This window comes from Callorhinus ursinus, unplaced genomic scaffold (genome assembly GCF_003265705.2).
Source record: "Callorhinus ursinus isolate GAN/ISIS: 27379988/994484 unplaced genomic scaffold, GSC_fseal_2.0 scaffold26, whole genome shotgun sequence".
Lineage (NCBI taxonomy): Eukaryota > Metazoa > Chordata > Mammalia > Carnivora > Otariidae > Callorhinus > Callorhinus ursinus.
The window spans coordinates 5609918-5627803 of NW_027397088.1; the positions used below are offsets into that span (position 1 = coordinate 5609918).

Sequence of the window (17886 nt, forward strand, 5' to 3'; positions counted from 1 at the left end):
ATATATATTTTTTCCTGGATACTAGATTCTTTGTTGATAGGGTCTGCCCCCCACCCCATGTAGCAATTTGAGTATATGGTCCCAGTGTTTTCAGACTTCCATAGTTCCCAATGAGAAGTCAGACCATATTCTTAATGATTTTTGTCATTTTCTTCTTTTTCTTTTTTTTTTCTTTTTTTTTTTTTTGTATATGACATGTTTTTTCTTTGGTTGCTTTCAAGATTGTCTTTGAATTTTAGCAGTATGACTAAGATGTGTGTGAGTAGTTTTATTTGTGTTTATTTTGTTTGAGGTACACTGAGCTCCAGGGGGGGCTTCAGAGGTTACATCCTCACATACTTTTCTCTCCTTTCTTTCCTGGGCTTCCAGTTATCATGCTGCCCTCTATTGTCATGCATGGTTTTGAATGCTATTCATTTTTCATCCATCTCTTTTTCTTTTATTCAGATTCTTCTGTATTCACGTTCATAACAGATGGCAGAAGAACGCATCAATCTGTTTAGCCAACCTAGTGAGTTCATTTTAGTAAATGTTTTATTTATTTCTCTGTTGATACTGCCTTATCTGTTTACTCATTGATACCATATTGTCCTTCAATTCCTTCATCAGATTTTTAAAATTTTTGAAATATTTATGGTAGCTGCTTCAGAGCCTGTTAAATACAACGTCCAAGCTATCTTGGAATTGGTTTTTATTGACAGTCTTTTTACCTGCTCATGGGTCACACTTTCCTGTTGTTTTCCTTGTATAGTTGAAAATTAGGTATGTTATGGTGACTCTGAATTCTTGTGTTCTTCTGAGGATTATTGGGTTTTATTGTACAGTTAACTTGTTTGGAGTCAAATTGTAAACTTAGTTTTCCCTGTGTTATGCAGCTGCTTAGATCTCTGTTCTTATGTCTTTCTGCTGATGTTTCTTTAGCCTGATGCTCTGTGGGTCTCTCCCGTGTCTGTAAGATTTACAAGTCAGCAAGCATATGGATAGAGATGGACTTAGTCTCTGAGGTTTTCTTTCTTTAGGGGATTTCCCTAGTTTCTAACTGTTCTATCAGCTTTGGGCTCCATTCTGATATTTCAAGCTTTCTACTACCTTAGCTGAGCACAATTGGGAAAAAGCATCAGATTCACAGATTTGGCTCCATGTTACTCTTTCAAAAGAAGATTTCTTTCTGGTCCCTGACTGCCTTTTCAGCAGGCTGTTTGTGGTTTCCTCTGAGCATATGTAGTTCAGCTGTCAGCCGGCGATTTTAGCATTTTATGCTCTGAATTTGAGTGTCATTTTTGCAGTTCTTGTGTTGTCAGAAAACTAAATTTCTGGTTGCTTCCCCAACTCTAAACTCTTGATACCTGGCACCTTTAGTAAGGCTTTGGGTTTTTTTTTCTGCCACCACTTTTGCAGTTATAGTTCTGGGGTTTGCGGTGCTCTGAAGTCAAGAAACTGCATACTCAACAGTTGTTACCTCTTAGGGTTATAGCATTTGAGATTTACCCTTTCCCTAGCTTTTGTAAACACTGTCTTTAGATAGTTTTTTTTTAATTCAGTTTTCATGAGTGTTATCTGTGGGTGTTCGTATGACCTCTTCACTCTTTCTCCCATTATAGAAAATTGACTCTTTTCATTTGTTTTGAAATACTAGGGTACAGTTTACCTGATTTATGAGCATGTCTTTCTGCTGTGCTTTCATTGCTGGTGGGTCGTTGTAGTCATCATTCTTTTTTTTTCTTTTTTCTTGTAATTTGTATGAAGTTCAACTATCATCCTTTTTCTATTCATTTTTATTTGAAATTAGTCATTCTGTATTTTAGGAAGGGGGATGGGTCAGGAGAGGTTTTCTAACGTCACAGCTCCAGAGCTCCCTCTTCTGTCATATTTGAAAATACGGCTTGGGACTTCCTGAGGTCTGGCTCTGTTCTGTGGTCCTTATCCTTCCACTATCATCTGGACTTTCTCTTTTCATTTTCCCCACTGTCTCTGTCCCTCTCAATTTGTATTCTATTCCCAGCAGTTTTCCTTAGTAGAGGGGGAACTTTAGCTTGCTGGTTTCAAGAGCTCTTCGGCCTAGACAGCTCTAGGCCCCTTGGATGTGACTAGATTCCTTATGTTCACCTGCAAATCGAGTGTGCAGAAGTTCTTCCAGTTTTGACTGCTGTTCTCACCATGGCTCCATGTTTTCCAGTGAGTACCTGTTGACAGGGTTGAGGTTCTTCTGTTCCCATCAGTCAGATGCCCTGTTGCTTCCCTCTCTTTCTTCCTGCACGGATCCTGGTACATCTCAGTCTTGCAGCTTTTGGTGATTTGTCCTTTCTCAATAGTATTCTGTAGTTGGTGTGGGGTACCTTGTTTTCTTTTGGCTAATAACTGAAGATTTTTGGTTTTTATTAGGGCATTGGAGAGATTGAAAACCTGTCCTCATTCTGCCATAGTTCCTTCCGTCTTGAGGTGAAGCAGGGCTTTATCCTGCTCTGAAGGCTGGAATGTGGGTGAGACTCCTGTCCCCTCCTCCAGCTGAGACTGATGGAGATGTGTTTCCTTATTCTGTTCTCGAGCCACTCTTTCACTTGAGAGAAAGCCTGCAATCTCACCTCTGTATGTGGGCCTCTGACATAACTTCCCATGGGCTGTCTCCTGATCTCTAGATCACCAGGCATCAGTGGATGCCCTTGGGGATTTATCTGGCTTCTGATTTGGCTTACCTTTCTTGGTTTTTGGATTCTTATCTTTATGTTCTTGAAGGTTTCTCTTCTTGCCAACTTGTGAGTGATGCATTCTAAAAAGTATTCTTAAAATATCTTAGTTTTCTGTTTGTATGTTTATTGTTCGAGAAGGCCTTTGTAAGGTATTTTGCTACCATTCTGCTGAAAATGAAAGTTTCATTTTTTTTCTTGAAATTAGTCTCTTTTTTCCATGTTTTGTCTGTCTGGTTGCTTAGCATACATCTTTGCTCTCTTAACCTTTGTGGTTTTTGAAATACCATTGTTTTCTGTTCAGGTTCTAGGAGTTTGCTGTCTTCCCCTTTAAGAAACCAGTTCAAGATCTGTAATTTTCATGAAGCTTGGGTTTTTGGTCTCTTACAGACTAGCCAGTACAGATAAAAGGGAGAGAGGAAGTATAACACTTGTGTTATTAGATCTAGGAAAATACAGGTCACTCCCCACGTTTCATGAGTTCGTAGAATATCATAGCGAGAAAGGTCTTTGGCAATGATCTTGCCTCATCCACTTTTGACTTTTACACACAAGGATACTGTAACTGACACTGAGAAGCTAACTGTTGAATTATGATGAAGTGCAAGACTCCAGGAAGGTACCTCAGATTCCTTACATCACTGCAAGGCAGATGTCAATCACCTCTGTTTAGAGCTGAAGCAAAGAGTTAAGTATTGAAATGGAATTACAGCTCAGCTCTCAGAGACCCCTGATACCACCGTTCTACTTCTCCAGGTCAGTGGTCTGAGAGCCAGGGAGAATGGAGTTCTGACCCCTAGTACCTTGTAGGCGTACTCACCTCCAAGGAGGTGATGGGTCATGCTGCTTGATTTGTTCAGATTTTTAGTAAAATCAAATTGTGTCTCCCATGATTAATCTTAGTGGGACCTACCCATCACTCTCTCCCCATCCCTGTAAATGACACACCGCACTCGCTCCCTCTGATCTTTTTCTGGCACTGTTTCTCAGACTTGACTAACATCCAAACAGCTGGTAAAAGAAGAATTTCTTATGCTCATCTCTAGATACATTCTCCATCCCTTACTAATTATAGAAATTCCCAGTCCTTTGAGAAAATGTCTTTCAGTGGCAAATTAACCCTCAAGAAGATTAATTAGACTTAATAATTGGATTATTTTTTAGTTCATCACTTAAATGAAAACATAAAATTGAAAAATGTTATAGAACTATTGGCCCATTTAGCATATATAGTTGTCTCATTTCCATGCTTTATCCTGTGGTCCAAGTTATTCTCCATACTCTTTTCCTACCTTTTTTTAGTTTCCTTTTAGAAAAGGGATGATAGAGATTTTCCTTGACTATTCTGAAGGTAGTTTGTACTCATTCGACATTGGGTTGCACATTAAGTTCTGATTTTTTTTATTATGTTAATCACCATACAGTACATCATTAGTTTTTCATGTAGTGTTCCATGATTCATAGTTTGTTTATAACACCCAGTGCTCCATGCAGAACGTGCCCTCTTTAATGCCCATCACCAGGCTAACCCATCCCCCCAAGTTCTGTTTATTTTGAATATGATTAAAGAGAGAAATTGGTTAACAATGGTTTTAGCTAGAATAAAGATTTGAATCAAAATGTCAGACTGCACACAAAAGTAGACTAGAAAGTGCTTTTGATTGGGAATAACGTATCTAAACTAATGCGTATCACAAGACACTAAAACTATTAATATGCGAATCGGCCAGCGAATTAGCTTTTTTTTTTCCCTTTAAACTGATAAGTTAATTTTGCTTTACTTTTTGAACTTCTAAAACCAAGCCTGATGCTGCCGTTAATCCAGCTGTTGCGGCAGTACAGATGTATTCCGCTCCTTTAGGAAAAAGAAATATGGTTGGATAAAGGACTGTGATTGGTGTGACGGCTGGGGGGCGTGGTGCTAGGACCTGTATCAGGCATGGTTCGGCCAGGAGGCCAGGAGGCCAGGACTCAGAAGTCGCAGGGGTCATCTGGGGCGGGGAGTTTCATCAGGAGTTCCATCAGTAAGTGGTAAGGGCTGGTGGAGAGGACGACCAGTGCCCGGGGAGGCAGCCGTGGCAGAAAGCAGCTCCTGCCCCGTGGGCTGACCAGGAGGGCATGGAAGGAACTTGGCCTGATGCCCACCTCTGAGGAACGGTGTGCACCCCCTGTTCCCCAGCGGGTGCCTCCCCCGCAGCAGGAGGAGGAGATGGGAAGAGGAAGGGTACCTTCCGGCAGTGGCCCTTCGGCTCCCTCTGTTGGCAAAGCCCGAGCACGGCAGCCGGCGGAGGAGGAATGCAGCTCCAGCGTCAGAAAAACAGGACAGAGCAGAGAGTGACAGTAAGTTAATAACTCCTCCATGTTGCTCCCGAGTGAGCTTTCTAAAATTTAAAACTGTTCCTAGCATTCCCCTACCCAAATACCTTAATGGCTCAACATTTTTTAAAAAATTCTTTTTAACGTTCTATTATGGAATTATTTGATCCTTACAGAAGAGTTACAAAAAATGGTCAAGGGTGCTCCTATACCCTTCACCCAATTTCCTGAATTTTAACATCTTCCATAACCGCATAACCACAGCACAGTTATCAAAACCAGCATCGGGACAGACTACAGACTATATTCAGATTTTGCCAGTTTTCCTATGAATGTCTTTTTTCTGTTAGGATTTGGCATTGTATTTCGCCGTCAGGTTTCTTTAATCTGTGATAGTCTTTCCTTTCTTGACCGTGTCACCTTTGAAAAGTATTTGTAAGTTATTTGTAGAGTGTCCCTAAATTCTAGTTTTCTGTGTGTTTTTTCACGATTAAATTCAGGTTAGTGCATATTTTGGCAAGGATTCCGTATGAAGAATGTTGTGTCCTTCTGTATTAGTCTGCTGGAGCTACCATAACAAAATACTACCGACCGGGTGGCTTAAACTACAAATGTTTTTCTCGCAGCTCTGAAGGCTGAAGTCCAAGATCGGCAGGTTTGGTTTCTTCTAAGGCTTCTCTCCTTGGCTTACTGATGCCTGCCTTCTCTCTGTGTCCTCATACGGTCTTTCTTCTGTGCATGTATGTTCCTGGCTTCTCTCTCTGGGTCCGAATTTCCTGCTCTTACAAGGACACCAGTCGGATTGCATTAGGGCCCATCCTAACAGCCTCATTTTAACTTAATTACCTCTTTAAAGGCCCTGTCTCTAAATATAGTCACTTTCTGAAGTTATAGGGGTTGGGGACTTCACCATATTAATTTGGGGGGGGGCACAGTTCAGCCCATACCACCTTCTCAGTGCATCATCACATCAGGAGGAGGGTATGTGATGTTGTTACCTTATTACTGGTGATACTAAAATTGATCACTTGCTAAGGTGGTGGCTGCCAGGTGACACTTTTGTACGTTGTAATTAATACATATTTTGGGGGAGGTCACTTTGAGACTATGCAAATGGAACTGTTGCCCACTGACTTGAACACTCCATTGGTGATTCTTACCTGCCGTGGTTATTTCTGCAGTGTTTAATGGTGATTTCTATTTCCCTTGTTTCTTTCTTTTCCCATTTATTAGTTGGGAGTTTTTCTGTAAGGAAGAGCTGTTGCTTTCCCCCTGTATACGTTCGGTTGTCTGTGTCTTTATGGAATCACACATGTTTTAAAAATTCCATGGGCTATAATCTTACACTCCCATTCTGTTGTTCCGTTGTTCTGGTTTTGGCCACTGGAAGTTCCTGTGTTTGGCTCCTGTGTTCTTTTGTCACGGTCCCTCCCTCCTTCCTTTTTTGAGCACTTCCTTACTTTTCAGCCACCACAAGATGCTCAAGGCTCATGTTGAATTTTCCTTGCCCCCGCACTGGAATCAGCCAGTTCTCCAAAGAGTCCTGATTTTAGTCTCATTGGAGAATGACATTTAGAAACCTGGGTCTGGGTACAAGATGTGCTTGGTTGCTACTGAGGCATCATTGTGTCTATACCCTCCTAGTGGACAGAGCTGTATATGTATGTGTATGTATAATGTATATATTATATATATATATGTTTGTACACTTGCGCAACAGACCCACACATCTTTACATGGATCTGTGTGTGTATTGAAAAAACAAATTCATACTGATAACCTCCATTTCCAATCCAGCATCATAGCATTCACTGTAACTATACTTTCCTTATTTGTGGCTTCTTCCTCCAAAAGTGAGAAACCTGGTCCTCCTTTATAATACATTCACTCAACTTTAGTAGTTTGGAATTGCTAGCCCAAACAATGTGAGAAACAGCTTTACTAACTAGACCAGACATTGGTGGACTATGGTCCATGGGCCAAATCCAGCCCACTTCCTGTTTTTGTAAATAAAGTTTTATTGGAATACAGCTTGCCCATTTGTTTGTATAGCATCTCTGCTTTCTCCTCACTACAATGGCAAGAGAGACCATATGGGCTGCAAAGCTGAAAATATTTACTGTCTGGCTCTTTATAGAAAAAGCTTGCTGACTTCTAAACTCATGTATGGATTTTATATACAGTTCTTTTTGTCTTTGTCCTTACAGTGTCCTAGTAAGAATAACTGTTTTCCAAAGTGACTTTTCCCTTCCATCTCTTTCTGTGTAGTAAAGTTATAGGTTAATAATTAGTAACATAGTTAGGTTCATCTGTTCCTGCACGTATTCCATTTTAGGTTCCCCCATATCCTAGTTGATTGTAATTGTTTATTTTGGGGGTGTATGAAACATTACTTTGGCTCTAGGAGTGGGAGCTGTATGAAAGAGGATGCTGAGAGATGGCCCTCCCCACTCATTCCTGCTACCCCATTCCCATTCTGCCATGCTGTCTACTCTTTTTCCACCCACCCTCTGTGGGTGACCAGTCTCTTTAGTTTCTGATTTTCCTTCATGTATGTCTTTTGTACAAGTTAGCAGATACATGTGTATTTTCTTACATCATCTTTCTTACAAGAAGAGTAGTGTGTTATAGGTATTCTTTGTGCTTTGCGTTTTTTCACTTAGCGGTCAGTACATCTTGGAAGTCATTCCAAATCAGTTCACAGAGATCATCTCCCCTTTTTAGAATACCTGTATAGGAGCTCCATTGTGTGAATGTTTGATAGTTAATTCAGGCACCCTTCTGTGTGTGGCATTTAGAATGTTTCCAGTATTTTGCAGTTACATACAGTGCTTCAATGAATAACCTTTGCGTGTGTAGTTTTATATGGCCTTCAGCCATATAAACCTTCAGTATAGGTTCCTAGAAGAGGAATTGCTGGGTTGAAAGCTAAGCTAATTGCAGATGTGATTTTTTTTTTTTTTTTAAGATTTTACTTATTTATTTGACAGAGAGCACAAGCAGGGGGAGCAGCAGAGGGAGACGGAGAAGCAGACTCCCACTGAGCAAGGAGCCCGATGCGGGGCTCGATCCCAGGACCCTGGGATCATGACCTGAGCCGAAGGCAGACGCCTAACCATCTGAGTCACCCAGGTGCCCCACAGTTGTGATCTCGTTAGCTGTTGCCAAATTCTCTTCAAGGAGATTGCCCCACTGTGCATTCCCAGTGTCAGGGTCTGTGAGGGCCTGTTTCCCTGCAGCCTCACCAGCAGAATGTATTGTCATACTTTTTTCTAATTATTTTATTGGTGTTATCTCCATGTTTTTAACTTGAATTTCTCTAATAATGAGTTTCAATAATTTTTCAAATTTGATATTTTGTATCTTTTAGTGACTTTTTAATATGTACATTAATATTTTTAATATCTTTTTATGTGAATTGCCTGTTCCTGTCTTTTTCCCATTTTTCTATCAGAGTTCGGTTCTACGTCCTTTAATTTTTAAGAGTTTTTCTGTATTGTAGGGATGTCAGCCCTTTTGGTGATATTTTTTGTCAACGACCCCTCCCCCCAACAGACACATTGTCTTTTGACTTTGATTATGGCATTTATTTTTACCCTAATGACTCCCTCTTTCCTGGGGGTTGAGGTCTTAATTAATATACTGTTCTCTAAACACACAGTTGCTAAACCTTTGCTGTACCCTGTTTGCAGTGTACTTCCTAACAAAGTCTCAACTCAGGTATTGGCTCCCAAATGATTCCTCAACTAGAATGAGTTAGTTTAAAGAAAGAAATTATCTTCTGCTTTCTCAGAGGGTGCTGCTTTTAAAAGATATTTGATCCTCACAGTACCCTTTGATGATTCTCTGTGATTATGTGACTACTACTAGTTAACGAAGTCACAGTTTCTTTCAAATTTCATCACTGCCATGTCTGTATGGAATGATTAACTGTTAGACTTGAGACTTAGTTTTCCCAATTCATTATGATCTCATGAATGTATTTCCACCAAAATCTTTCTTTGCCTTAATAAAATTTATAAGGTATAATAAAATTTGTAAGTCCCGATGTTAACTTGAATGGCCATTTCTGTACATTCAATTATTGCAGACAGCTCCTTCAATAAATAGCGAAATGGTTAGTCAGTGCATACCATCTCTTGTCAGGTCAGCCATAGAGAGGCCAGTTTCCTGGGAGCTAATGAAGCTTCAGATTCAGGTCCCCTCACTTGCAAGGGCCAGGCCTGGAGACTTTTTCATAGTTGTCATTACAGAAAGGACATTTCTGCATGTTCATTAATTCTTTAGTGATTAAGAAGGATTTCCTCTGGAGGGATTAATTAGCAAGTATATGTGGTAGAGATGAAGCCTAGTAGGCCATGTGAAAAACTCCTATGTTGCATGGATATTACTTCAGGTAGAAATGGCAGTTGTTTATTTTTAATAAACTTATTAGACTTAAAAAGTTTAAGACTAGAACGCCAGATTTAAAATGGTGTTTTTAAAAGCACCTCTGCAGTGGTGGCGGGCTGTCACCACCAGGTTATCAATTAACTTCCCTCAGCTGCTGCTCTCTTCCAACCAATTACTGAGTAGTAGTTGAAGAGCAGAGGTGGCCAATGGTAATTGACCCTCTCTGTGTACTTGCCACCTTGCGATTCCTAGAAGTCAGTTAACTGTATACTCAGAAATGGTCTACTAGCTTTTAATACACAGGACGTGTAACCACATTATTCTTGTTCAACAATTGAAAATGCTGTAGGTAAGGCTTGAAGCCCCCTTTTACTCCTGCTCGTGATCTCACTGCTCTCTGTCGTCTCCCTCCCACCACATCCCACTTCAGTCAGTCAGCATTGGTTTCCAGCTCCTCTGGAGCCTTCCGGGTCATCTGTGCACCTTTCTCTACACAGTGTGGTCCGCAGACCAGCCGCAGCAGCTCCTCGCTGGGCCCTGGTTAGAAATACAGAATCTCAGGCACCACCGCAAACCTGTTGAACCAGAATCTGCTTTTTTTTTTTTTTAACATAACAGCTTTATTTATAATAGCAAAAAAACTGGAAACAACAGAAATATGGCATATCCAACAACGGAGTGCCGCTGCAGGGGATATATGAACTATATACATTTGTCAACCAGAATCTGCCTTTTAACAGGATCCTTGGGTTTTTGGAAGTACGTGGTTTTATATTACTTGTATTAATGAACATAGAAAATGCTGCCAGTATGTGTTGAAAATTCACACAAATGGCCCGATGCTGTAACATTTTTCCATCAACAAGGTGCCCTAGAGACAGTCTCTCCACGTTGGTGTTATGGTAGTCCTGTCTCATTCTTTTCTTAGCTGCCGCCTGACTTCCCTTCTGTACTGTTGTTAAATGGCTAGTCATTTCCCTATTGAGGGACATTTAGGTTGTTTGCAGCTTTTTGTTTTTTTGAGACATCCAGTGTTGCAGTGAACTCTCCAGGGCATATCTGGTGTGCATGTGTCAGTGAAATAACTAGATGGAAGGGTGTGAACATTTTTAATTTAAAGATCCTGCTAGGGGCGCCTGGGTGGCTCAGTCTTTAAGCATCATCTTTGGCTCAGGTCATGATCCCAGCATCCTGGGATCAAGCCCCACCACGGGCTCCCTGCTTGCCGGGAAACCTGCTTCTCCCTCTCCCTCTGCCCCTGCCTGTGTTCCCTCTCCCTCCCCCTGTCAAATAAATAAATAAAATCTTAAAAAAAAGATCCTGCTAAATTTGCCTTGCAAAGTGGCTCTATCAATTTGACTTATTTTGTTCAGTGATCAATTTGCATAGTCTTTATTCTTTATAGCATTGTTTTAATTACTGCAGCTTTATATGTTTTCATATCAAGTTGCCCAATTCCCCACTTATTGTAATATTAAATTATATTGGCTTTAAAAGAAATTTAAAATTTGTCTTCTATAGGAAATGTAAAATAGTTTGTCAAGTTCTATGAAAAATTCTCTTAGAGTTTCCATGACAAGACATTGATTAATTTGGGTGGAGAAGTTAAGCCTTCTGATATTTATTCCTGAACATGGTATTTCTCTCAATTTATTGCAGCCTTAAGTCCTTTAATAAAGCTTATTACTGGTTGCATATATGTATGCTTGTATACATATGTGTGGGTTGCATTATAGTTTTGCTTGTTTTCTTTTAGGTTTATTCTTTGCTAATTTTCCTAGGTATTATGAGCTGGATTTTTGAAAATATTTTTTATTTGTTTATTTTGAATTTGTCTATTATATATATTTTTACTGAAGTATAGTTGACAATGTTGCATTAGTTTCAGATGTATAACATAGTGATTCAACAAGTCTGTTAGGCTATGCTTCCCGCAAGGGTAGCTTAACCTCTGTCACCATGCAATGCCATTAAAGTACTATCAACCATATCCCTGTGAAAAGATTGATTTTTAATTGATTCCCAGTGTATAGAAAATTATCTGTGGGAGGTGTTTTTTTTTTTTTTATGTCAGTCTTGTACCTGCTTCTTCTGCTGGACGCTAATAGTTTTAATTATCTGTTAGATCTCTAGGATTTTCTGAGTAGGCAATCATATGCCTTCTAATTAATTGTGGTTTTATACTTTTTTCCTAGTATTTATACATCCCTTTCATTTTCTCATCTAATGGAGGCTGAGAATTGCCAGGACAGTGTTGAATAAATAGTAGCATGATAAGATAACACTGCTGTCATCTTCTTCACTTATTGGGAGTACTTATGATAATTCCCCATTAAAGTATGATAGTTTCCAAAAATACCTTGTAGTAGATATTCTTCTATCCAGATTTTCTAGCAAAGAGGCCTTTATTACTTCTTAAAATTATGAGTGGGTTTTAATTTGATGGTATGCTTTTCTAGCATTCACTGATAATATGTTTTCTCCTGCGTCTTGATGGCAGTGATAGATTTTCTGATGCAGAATTATCCTGGTATTCCTGAGGCACACTCTTACTTGGTCACCGTTTATTCTTTTGCCAGTGATGGATTCTGTTAGCTAAATTATTTGTTTAGAAAGGTTAAGTCTCTGCTATAAGTGAGATTGACCCACACATTTTTTTTTCTTTGTGCTATCCAGGTTTGGTTTGATACCAGTTGTTCATAGAATGTAATTATTTGATTTCTGACCTTTTGGTGGAATTTGTCTTCACATTTCTGCCCCAGACTCAAACAGGATTGTTAGTGCTGTGGTTCGTTAAGTATTTTTATTTCTAATAACAATGAGCATTAGCTTTTGGCAGGTCTGTGTGGCATTCAAATTGTCTTTATTTCCACATTTAGTGGAAATAAATTTTTCTTAGCAAAGCTTTGGGAATAAAACAGCATTTCCTGAAAATGTTGGAGTAATACATTTTCTTAAAATTCGTGTAAACAACTGTTTTTATGTTTAGTGAATTATTTTAGAGTTGAAATAAATTGGTGGAGAAAACAACCCTTAAGGAACTGACTTGAACCTGTTAGAAAATGAAACTGGGGGTTTTATTGTCCTATCAAGTACAGACAGTGCTAACCAGAGACAGCAAAGGAATTTATAATTCAAGGAAATTCTACTTCAGCTAGCTATGACGATTTAATATTAGAAGAGTAGGGCAGACAGGCAGATTTAGGATTGGGAGCAGATCCTCTGGATCTGCCATGTGGGATTCATGTCAGCTTGTTCTGGAGTTGAGGTGGAATCCATTTGAAGAAGTGGGAGAGAATGAAGAGAGCAGCCAGGTCCGTGGTAACAGACCTCAGTCCCGTACTTGACACACATTCCCAGTTTCCCCTTTGTGTCACTGTTCCATCTGCCCAGCCTTCGATCTCAGAATCACCGTTTTAAGCCTGTCAGTAGGAACTCCAGTTTGGGTAGTACTCGCTCATATACACTAGTCATAATAAATGTTTGCAGATGGAAAAGGGGACATTTGTTTTCTCCTCCTCCCTCCTAAACTTTCACAGCATACTTGCATTAGCTCACTAGGTTGCCTTCCACATAGTCTAGCTGTGCACACTCAGATTGAATACCTATTTCCCTATAGCTAGATCAATGTTGATTATTACCAGCCTTTAAGTTTTGTTAATCTAATGGACAAAAAATTGCTTTGTGATTGTTTTAATAATGAGATTTAGCATGTTTTTTTTTCTTTTGGTCATTAAAATTTTTTTCTTTTCCAAGGCATTGCTCGTTAATGTTCTTACCAGTTGGTAGGCATTCTTCATGTTATAAATAGTAGTCCTATGTTGACAGTGTCTTTTCCTAACCTGCTATCTGTCACAACTTAGATATATGTATCTTTTGCTCTACAGAATGTTTTGATAGTTAACTGTCTTGGTCAAGAAGTTCTTTTCCTACGGCGACGTGATAAACACCCTCCTGTATTTTTTCCCTAATATCTTTATAGGTTGGTTTTTCTTTTAGCTAGTTTATTGTATTGGGGAATAATATTTACAGTTTGGGAACACAAGGATTGCACTTAAAATATTTTCCATATGAAATAGCCAGTTGTCCCGCTAGGTTGTTGAATTTCTGCTGTTTGAAAATGCTACCAATTAGCATATATTAAGTTTCCATAAATTTCTGAAGTTTCTATTCCGTTCCATTAAATAATTGATCTGTTCTGCAGCAGCTTCACAGAGTTGCTTGCATAGTATGTTTTGATAACCTAGTATGCAAGTTTCCCTCAACTTTGTTCCTTTTGGTCAAAATTCTTTGGGGCATTTTTGTGGGTATTTTTGTATGTGTATGTAAGTTCATTTTAAGAGTTTTATTTTGGAATGGGGCATCTGGGTGGCTCAGTCGGTTAAGTGTCTGCCTTTGGCTCAGGTCGTGATCTCAGGGTCCTGGATCAAGCCCTGCATCTGGCTCTCGGTTCAGCAGGGAGTCTGCTTCTCCTCTCCCTCTGCTGCTCCCCCCGCGCGTGCGCTCGCTCTCTCTCAAATTAAATAAAATCTTTAAAAAAAAGTTTTATTTCGGGTTTTGTAGGTAGTAAAGGGGCTGCGTTTCATCTTCTACAAAGACAAAAATACAAAGCTCCCTGAGAAATTAATACTTAGCCAAGATTTATTTTTATTTTCCATGGGCTGGATATTGTTTTAAGTGCTTTGCAAATACTGTTACCGGAGAAGCAATTACAACCTTCATTTCTCAGTGAGCAGAAAGTTAGCCTGATGGAATGACTGTAATGAGAAAACATTAACAAGCCAACAACTGTATATTTTAGTAGAGACAGTATAAGTGATATACAAGGATAGGTCTGAGATAGACCTGCCGAGGTTCCAGTCTTACTCCCTCCATGTGCCCATCCAGTTTGCGTACAGCCACATTTAACATGATTGTCCTTACGTATCTGTGTTCTGCTTTCTGCAGATTATGAGCATTTCCCCATATCATTAAAGTTATTTTATAAATGTAACCAATAAGTGTTTTATATCATACTTACAATATTTCAAAATCTACTTACCCCTTATCGGCAATTTATTTTTTAATTACATTTTCCTTTTGTAATTATGATACCTGCAAAAGAGTATGTCACATATGAATTATGGAGTGTAACAATCATGGGAACACCTGGGAACTACCTAATTTCAATGAGAGCCTTTCTAACAGTCATGTATGGAACTGTATGCTCTTTCCATAAAGGTCTTTTTTTTTTTTTTAAGATTTTATTTATTTGACAGAGAGAGACACAGTGAGAGAGGGAACACAAGCATGGGGAGTGGGAGAGGGAGAAGCAGGCTTCCCGCGGAGCAGGGAGCCCTGATGTAGGGCTCGATCCCAGGACCCTAGGATCATGACCTGAGCCGAAGGCAGATGCTTAACAACCGAGCCACCCAGGCGCCCCTTTCCGTAAAAGTCTTAATTAAAGTTACACAGTTTCTCTGATTGTCCTCCCCCTTTTAAGAGAGGTTTTTGTTTGTTTGAAAATTGTGTGAAATTACTGGATCAGAAGCCATGCACATTTTCAGCTTTTGTTGGAGTCAAGTATCCATCTCCCCAGCAGTACCTGAAAGGGTATCCCAGCATTTCCTTACCAGTGTTGGGTATTACACATCAAATCAAATCAAGAACGTAGCTCACCTGATAGAAAAGTTGTCTTTTAGTTTGTATTTCTCAAATCCCTGGAAGCTAAATGGTTTTGAAAATTTTGGCAGTCCTTTTATAGTTAGATTTTAAAATATCTTTTCTCTATTAACTCTTCATATTAAGGACATTCACCTTTTGTGGCAAATATATTTTCTCTGTTTTCTTTATACTTCTTTGCTTTTTATTTGAGTTTTACTTTTTTAAATGTAGGCAGATCCATGGCTTTTTCTTTATAATTTGAACTTGAACAGTTCATTCCCAAGTGTAAAATTTCTATTTTTATCATCTTAAAGCTTTATTTTTAAATAGTCTCTGTCCCCAGCATGGGGCTCAAACTCATGACCCCGAGATCAGGAGTCACAGTGCTCCACTGACTGAGCCAGCCAGGTGCCCCAAGTTTTAAACCTTTAAGTTTATAATTTATCTGGAATTTATTTTGCCCTATGTTGTGTCTTGATGGTCTAAATTTCGGTCAATTAGGCAATATTTCCAGTGTTATTTATGCCTCATGCCCATTTACCAGAAGTTGAAGCTTCCGTGTGTGTTAGAATCTTTTGGACAAAAGCTGTCAGATGTAGATGAATTTATCTGTCTCATTTCTTGGGACAAAGCATTTCTCTAAAGGAACTTTGAAAAAATATCTTTGTAATATTTTGAAGTGTAGATTTAAACACTGTCAGTTCTTGTCTAATGGCTACCACTAATGTTACATTTTCTCAGCCTTTATATCTTTGAGTAATGTAGTAACTATTAAAATTTAAAATAGGAAACACCAAGAAAGGGAGTGGGTAGTATAGGTGATATTGATAAACCTTTCTAGGAAAGAGCATTTGTTCCTAGGAAAGGGAGGGAATCTTGAAGCCTTTTAAAGGACTCTTTGAGACCTTCCTCCCTGCGTATAATGTATAATTTATGGACGGTATGCAGGTGAATTAAGTTGCAGTCTTTTACACCTAGTGGATTGTGTGTTCAGTGGGGGTGCTGCTACTTTCTCTAGTGTAAATCTGAGGCTGGAGATGTGTTCATTAGACTTGCAGAGTTTACTGACCGTCAGCCATAATTTGTCTTCCATGAGCAAACGGATCTTTCTTTTATTGGTGCCCTGTTTTCCTACTCATGTTCTGCTTATTGTACTTTATCTAGGGGCTTTTATTACCATATTAACTTTTCTTTTTCAAGAGCAAGAAAGCAGTTGTATTCTTTAGTAAAAACACTAAATTGGGAAGATAATAAAACCAAACTCTTACCACAGGTTTTTAGCATTAAAATCACAGATTTTAAAAATCATATTAACTTGAGTGTCATTCTTTTACCAGGTGGCTGGAACGGGACCCCAGGACTATGTTTGTTGTTTGTTTTCTAGGGATTGATCCCCACCTGCCTTTAAGTCCCAAGTGTCTGTCTGAAGATTAACACAAGTGCTGTATAACTGCCGTGTTCTCTGTGTCCATCCCTGTGAGTTGGGAATGCAGCTTCCCCACCCCCACAAAAATGTCCTTAAATCTAAATCTAAATATACTTTGGTAATCATAGTACTACCTGGATTTTTCTTCTTTAAGGTTTTCTGTTTTTGGTGTGTGTAGGTCTTCAGAGTTTTTTCTGAATAGGGGACTTATTCATGTTGGATTTAGTGTTTTATAATAAATCTCGGTCATATTCTGAGATTTGGTGATGCTTTGTTTATAGTCAGTTAATAGAAATACATGGAATTATTTATATTTTTTTATTTTGGGGTCTAGAGCTTCCTTTGCTTAGGTAATACCGGTTTTCAAGCTGGAAGATGACGTGATCTTCTCGTAGTTCACCGTTGGACAGAGAGAATTGGAGGCCTGGTTGAGGGGTTTGCCCAGAGTCACACTGGTCAGGCAGACCTGAGCCCAGCTCCTGTGACATCCCCCACATAGTGGTGGCTTCTGTCCCTTTTCTTGCTGCTTAATTGATAACCTCCATGTAGTGGAGCTCCTCCCTTTAAAGGTGTCGTCATGACAACATCATGAGGTTTGAGATGGACACAGTTTATAGATAAGTATCAGAGAGTTTAGTCACAATGCCATTTCTTCCTTCACCTCTGCTTCTCGTTTCTCCTCTTATATAATCTAGCATCAAGTGTTTATTCCAGTGGTTTTCAAGGAGGGAGGCAGATCGTGTTTATTCTCCAGAGGACATCTGATAATGTCTGGGGACATCTCTGATGGTCCTCACTGGGTTGGGGTTGTGTGCTCCTGACATCCAGCGGGTAGAAGCCAGGGATGCTGTTTAACATCAGACAGTAGAGAACACTCCCCACAGTAAAGAATTCCCCAGCCCAGTATGCCAGTCATGCTGAGGTTGATAAAACCCAGGTTATGGGAATGTACCAGAGATCAGTGGTGGAGTGGGAGGTCCAGTGTAAGGTGAGCAGGACAAGGGGGTATTAATATTAAGGCTGTACAATGTCTACAGTAGCCAAACTGTGGAAAGAGTCAAGATGTCCACTGACAGATGAATGGATAAAGAAGATGTGGTATATATACACAGTGGAATATTATGCAGCCATCAAAAGGAATGAGATCTTGCCATTTGCGATGACATGAATGGAACTGGAGGGTGTTATGCTGAGTGAAATAAGTCAATCAGAGAAAGGCATGTATCATATGACCTCACTGATACGAGGAATTCTTAATCTCAGAAAACAAACTGAGGGTTGCTGGAGTGGTCGGGGCTGGGAGGGATGGGGTGGCTGGGTGATAGACATTGGGGAGGGTATGTGCTATGGTGAGTGCTGTGAACTGTGCAAGACTGTTGAATCACAGATCTGTACTTCTGAAACAAATAATGCAATGTATGTTAA

The 17886-nt window shown here is 39.5% G+C and overlaps 1 protein-coding gene across 6 annotated transcripts in view; it reads left to right on the forward strand.

The window, feature by feature from the left end:
* CDYL (chromodomain Y like) overlaps positions 1-17886 on the forward strand; it is a 228455-nt gene that overhangs the window by 79772 nt on the left and 130797 nt on the right. For 2 of the 6 annotated variants that reach the window (XM_073877530.1, XM_073877533.1), the window contains exon 1: positions 392-511. The exons of 3 other annotated variants lie outside the window; for them this stretch is intronic. In XM_073877530.1, the coding sequence (XP_073733631.1) occupies positions 407-511 (105 nt within the window). In that variant the 5' untranslated portion in view covers positions 392-406. Of the gene's footprint in view, positions 1-391; positions 512-4964; positions 5025-17886 lie in introns of those variants that run through there. One more of the 6 variants, XM_073877532.1, reaches the window with a different exon arrangement.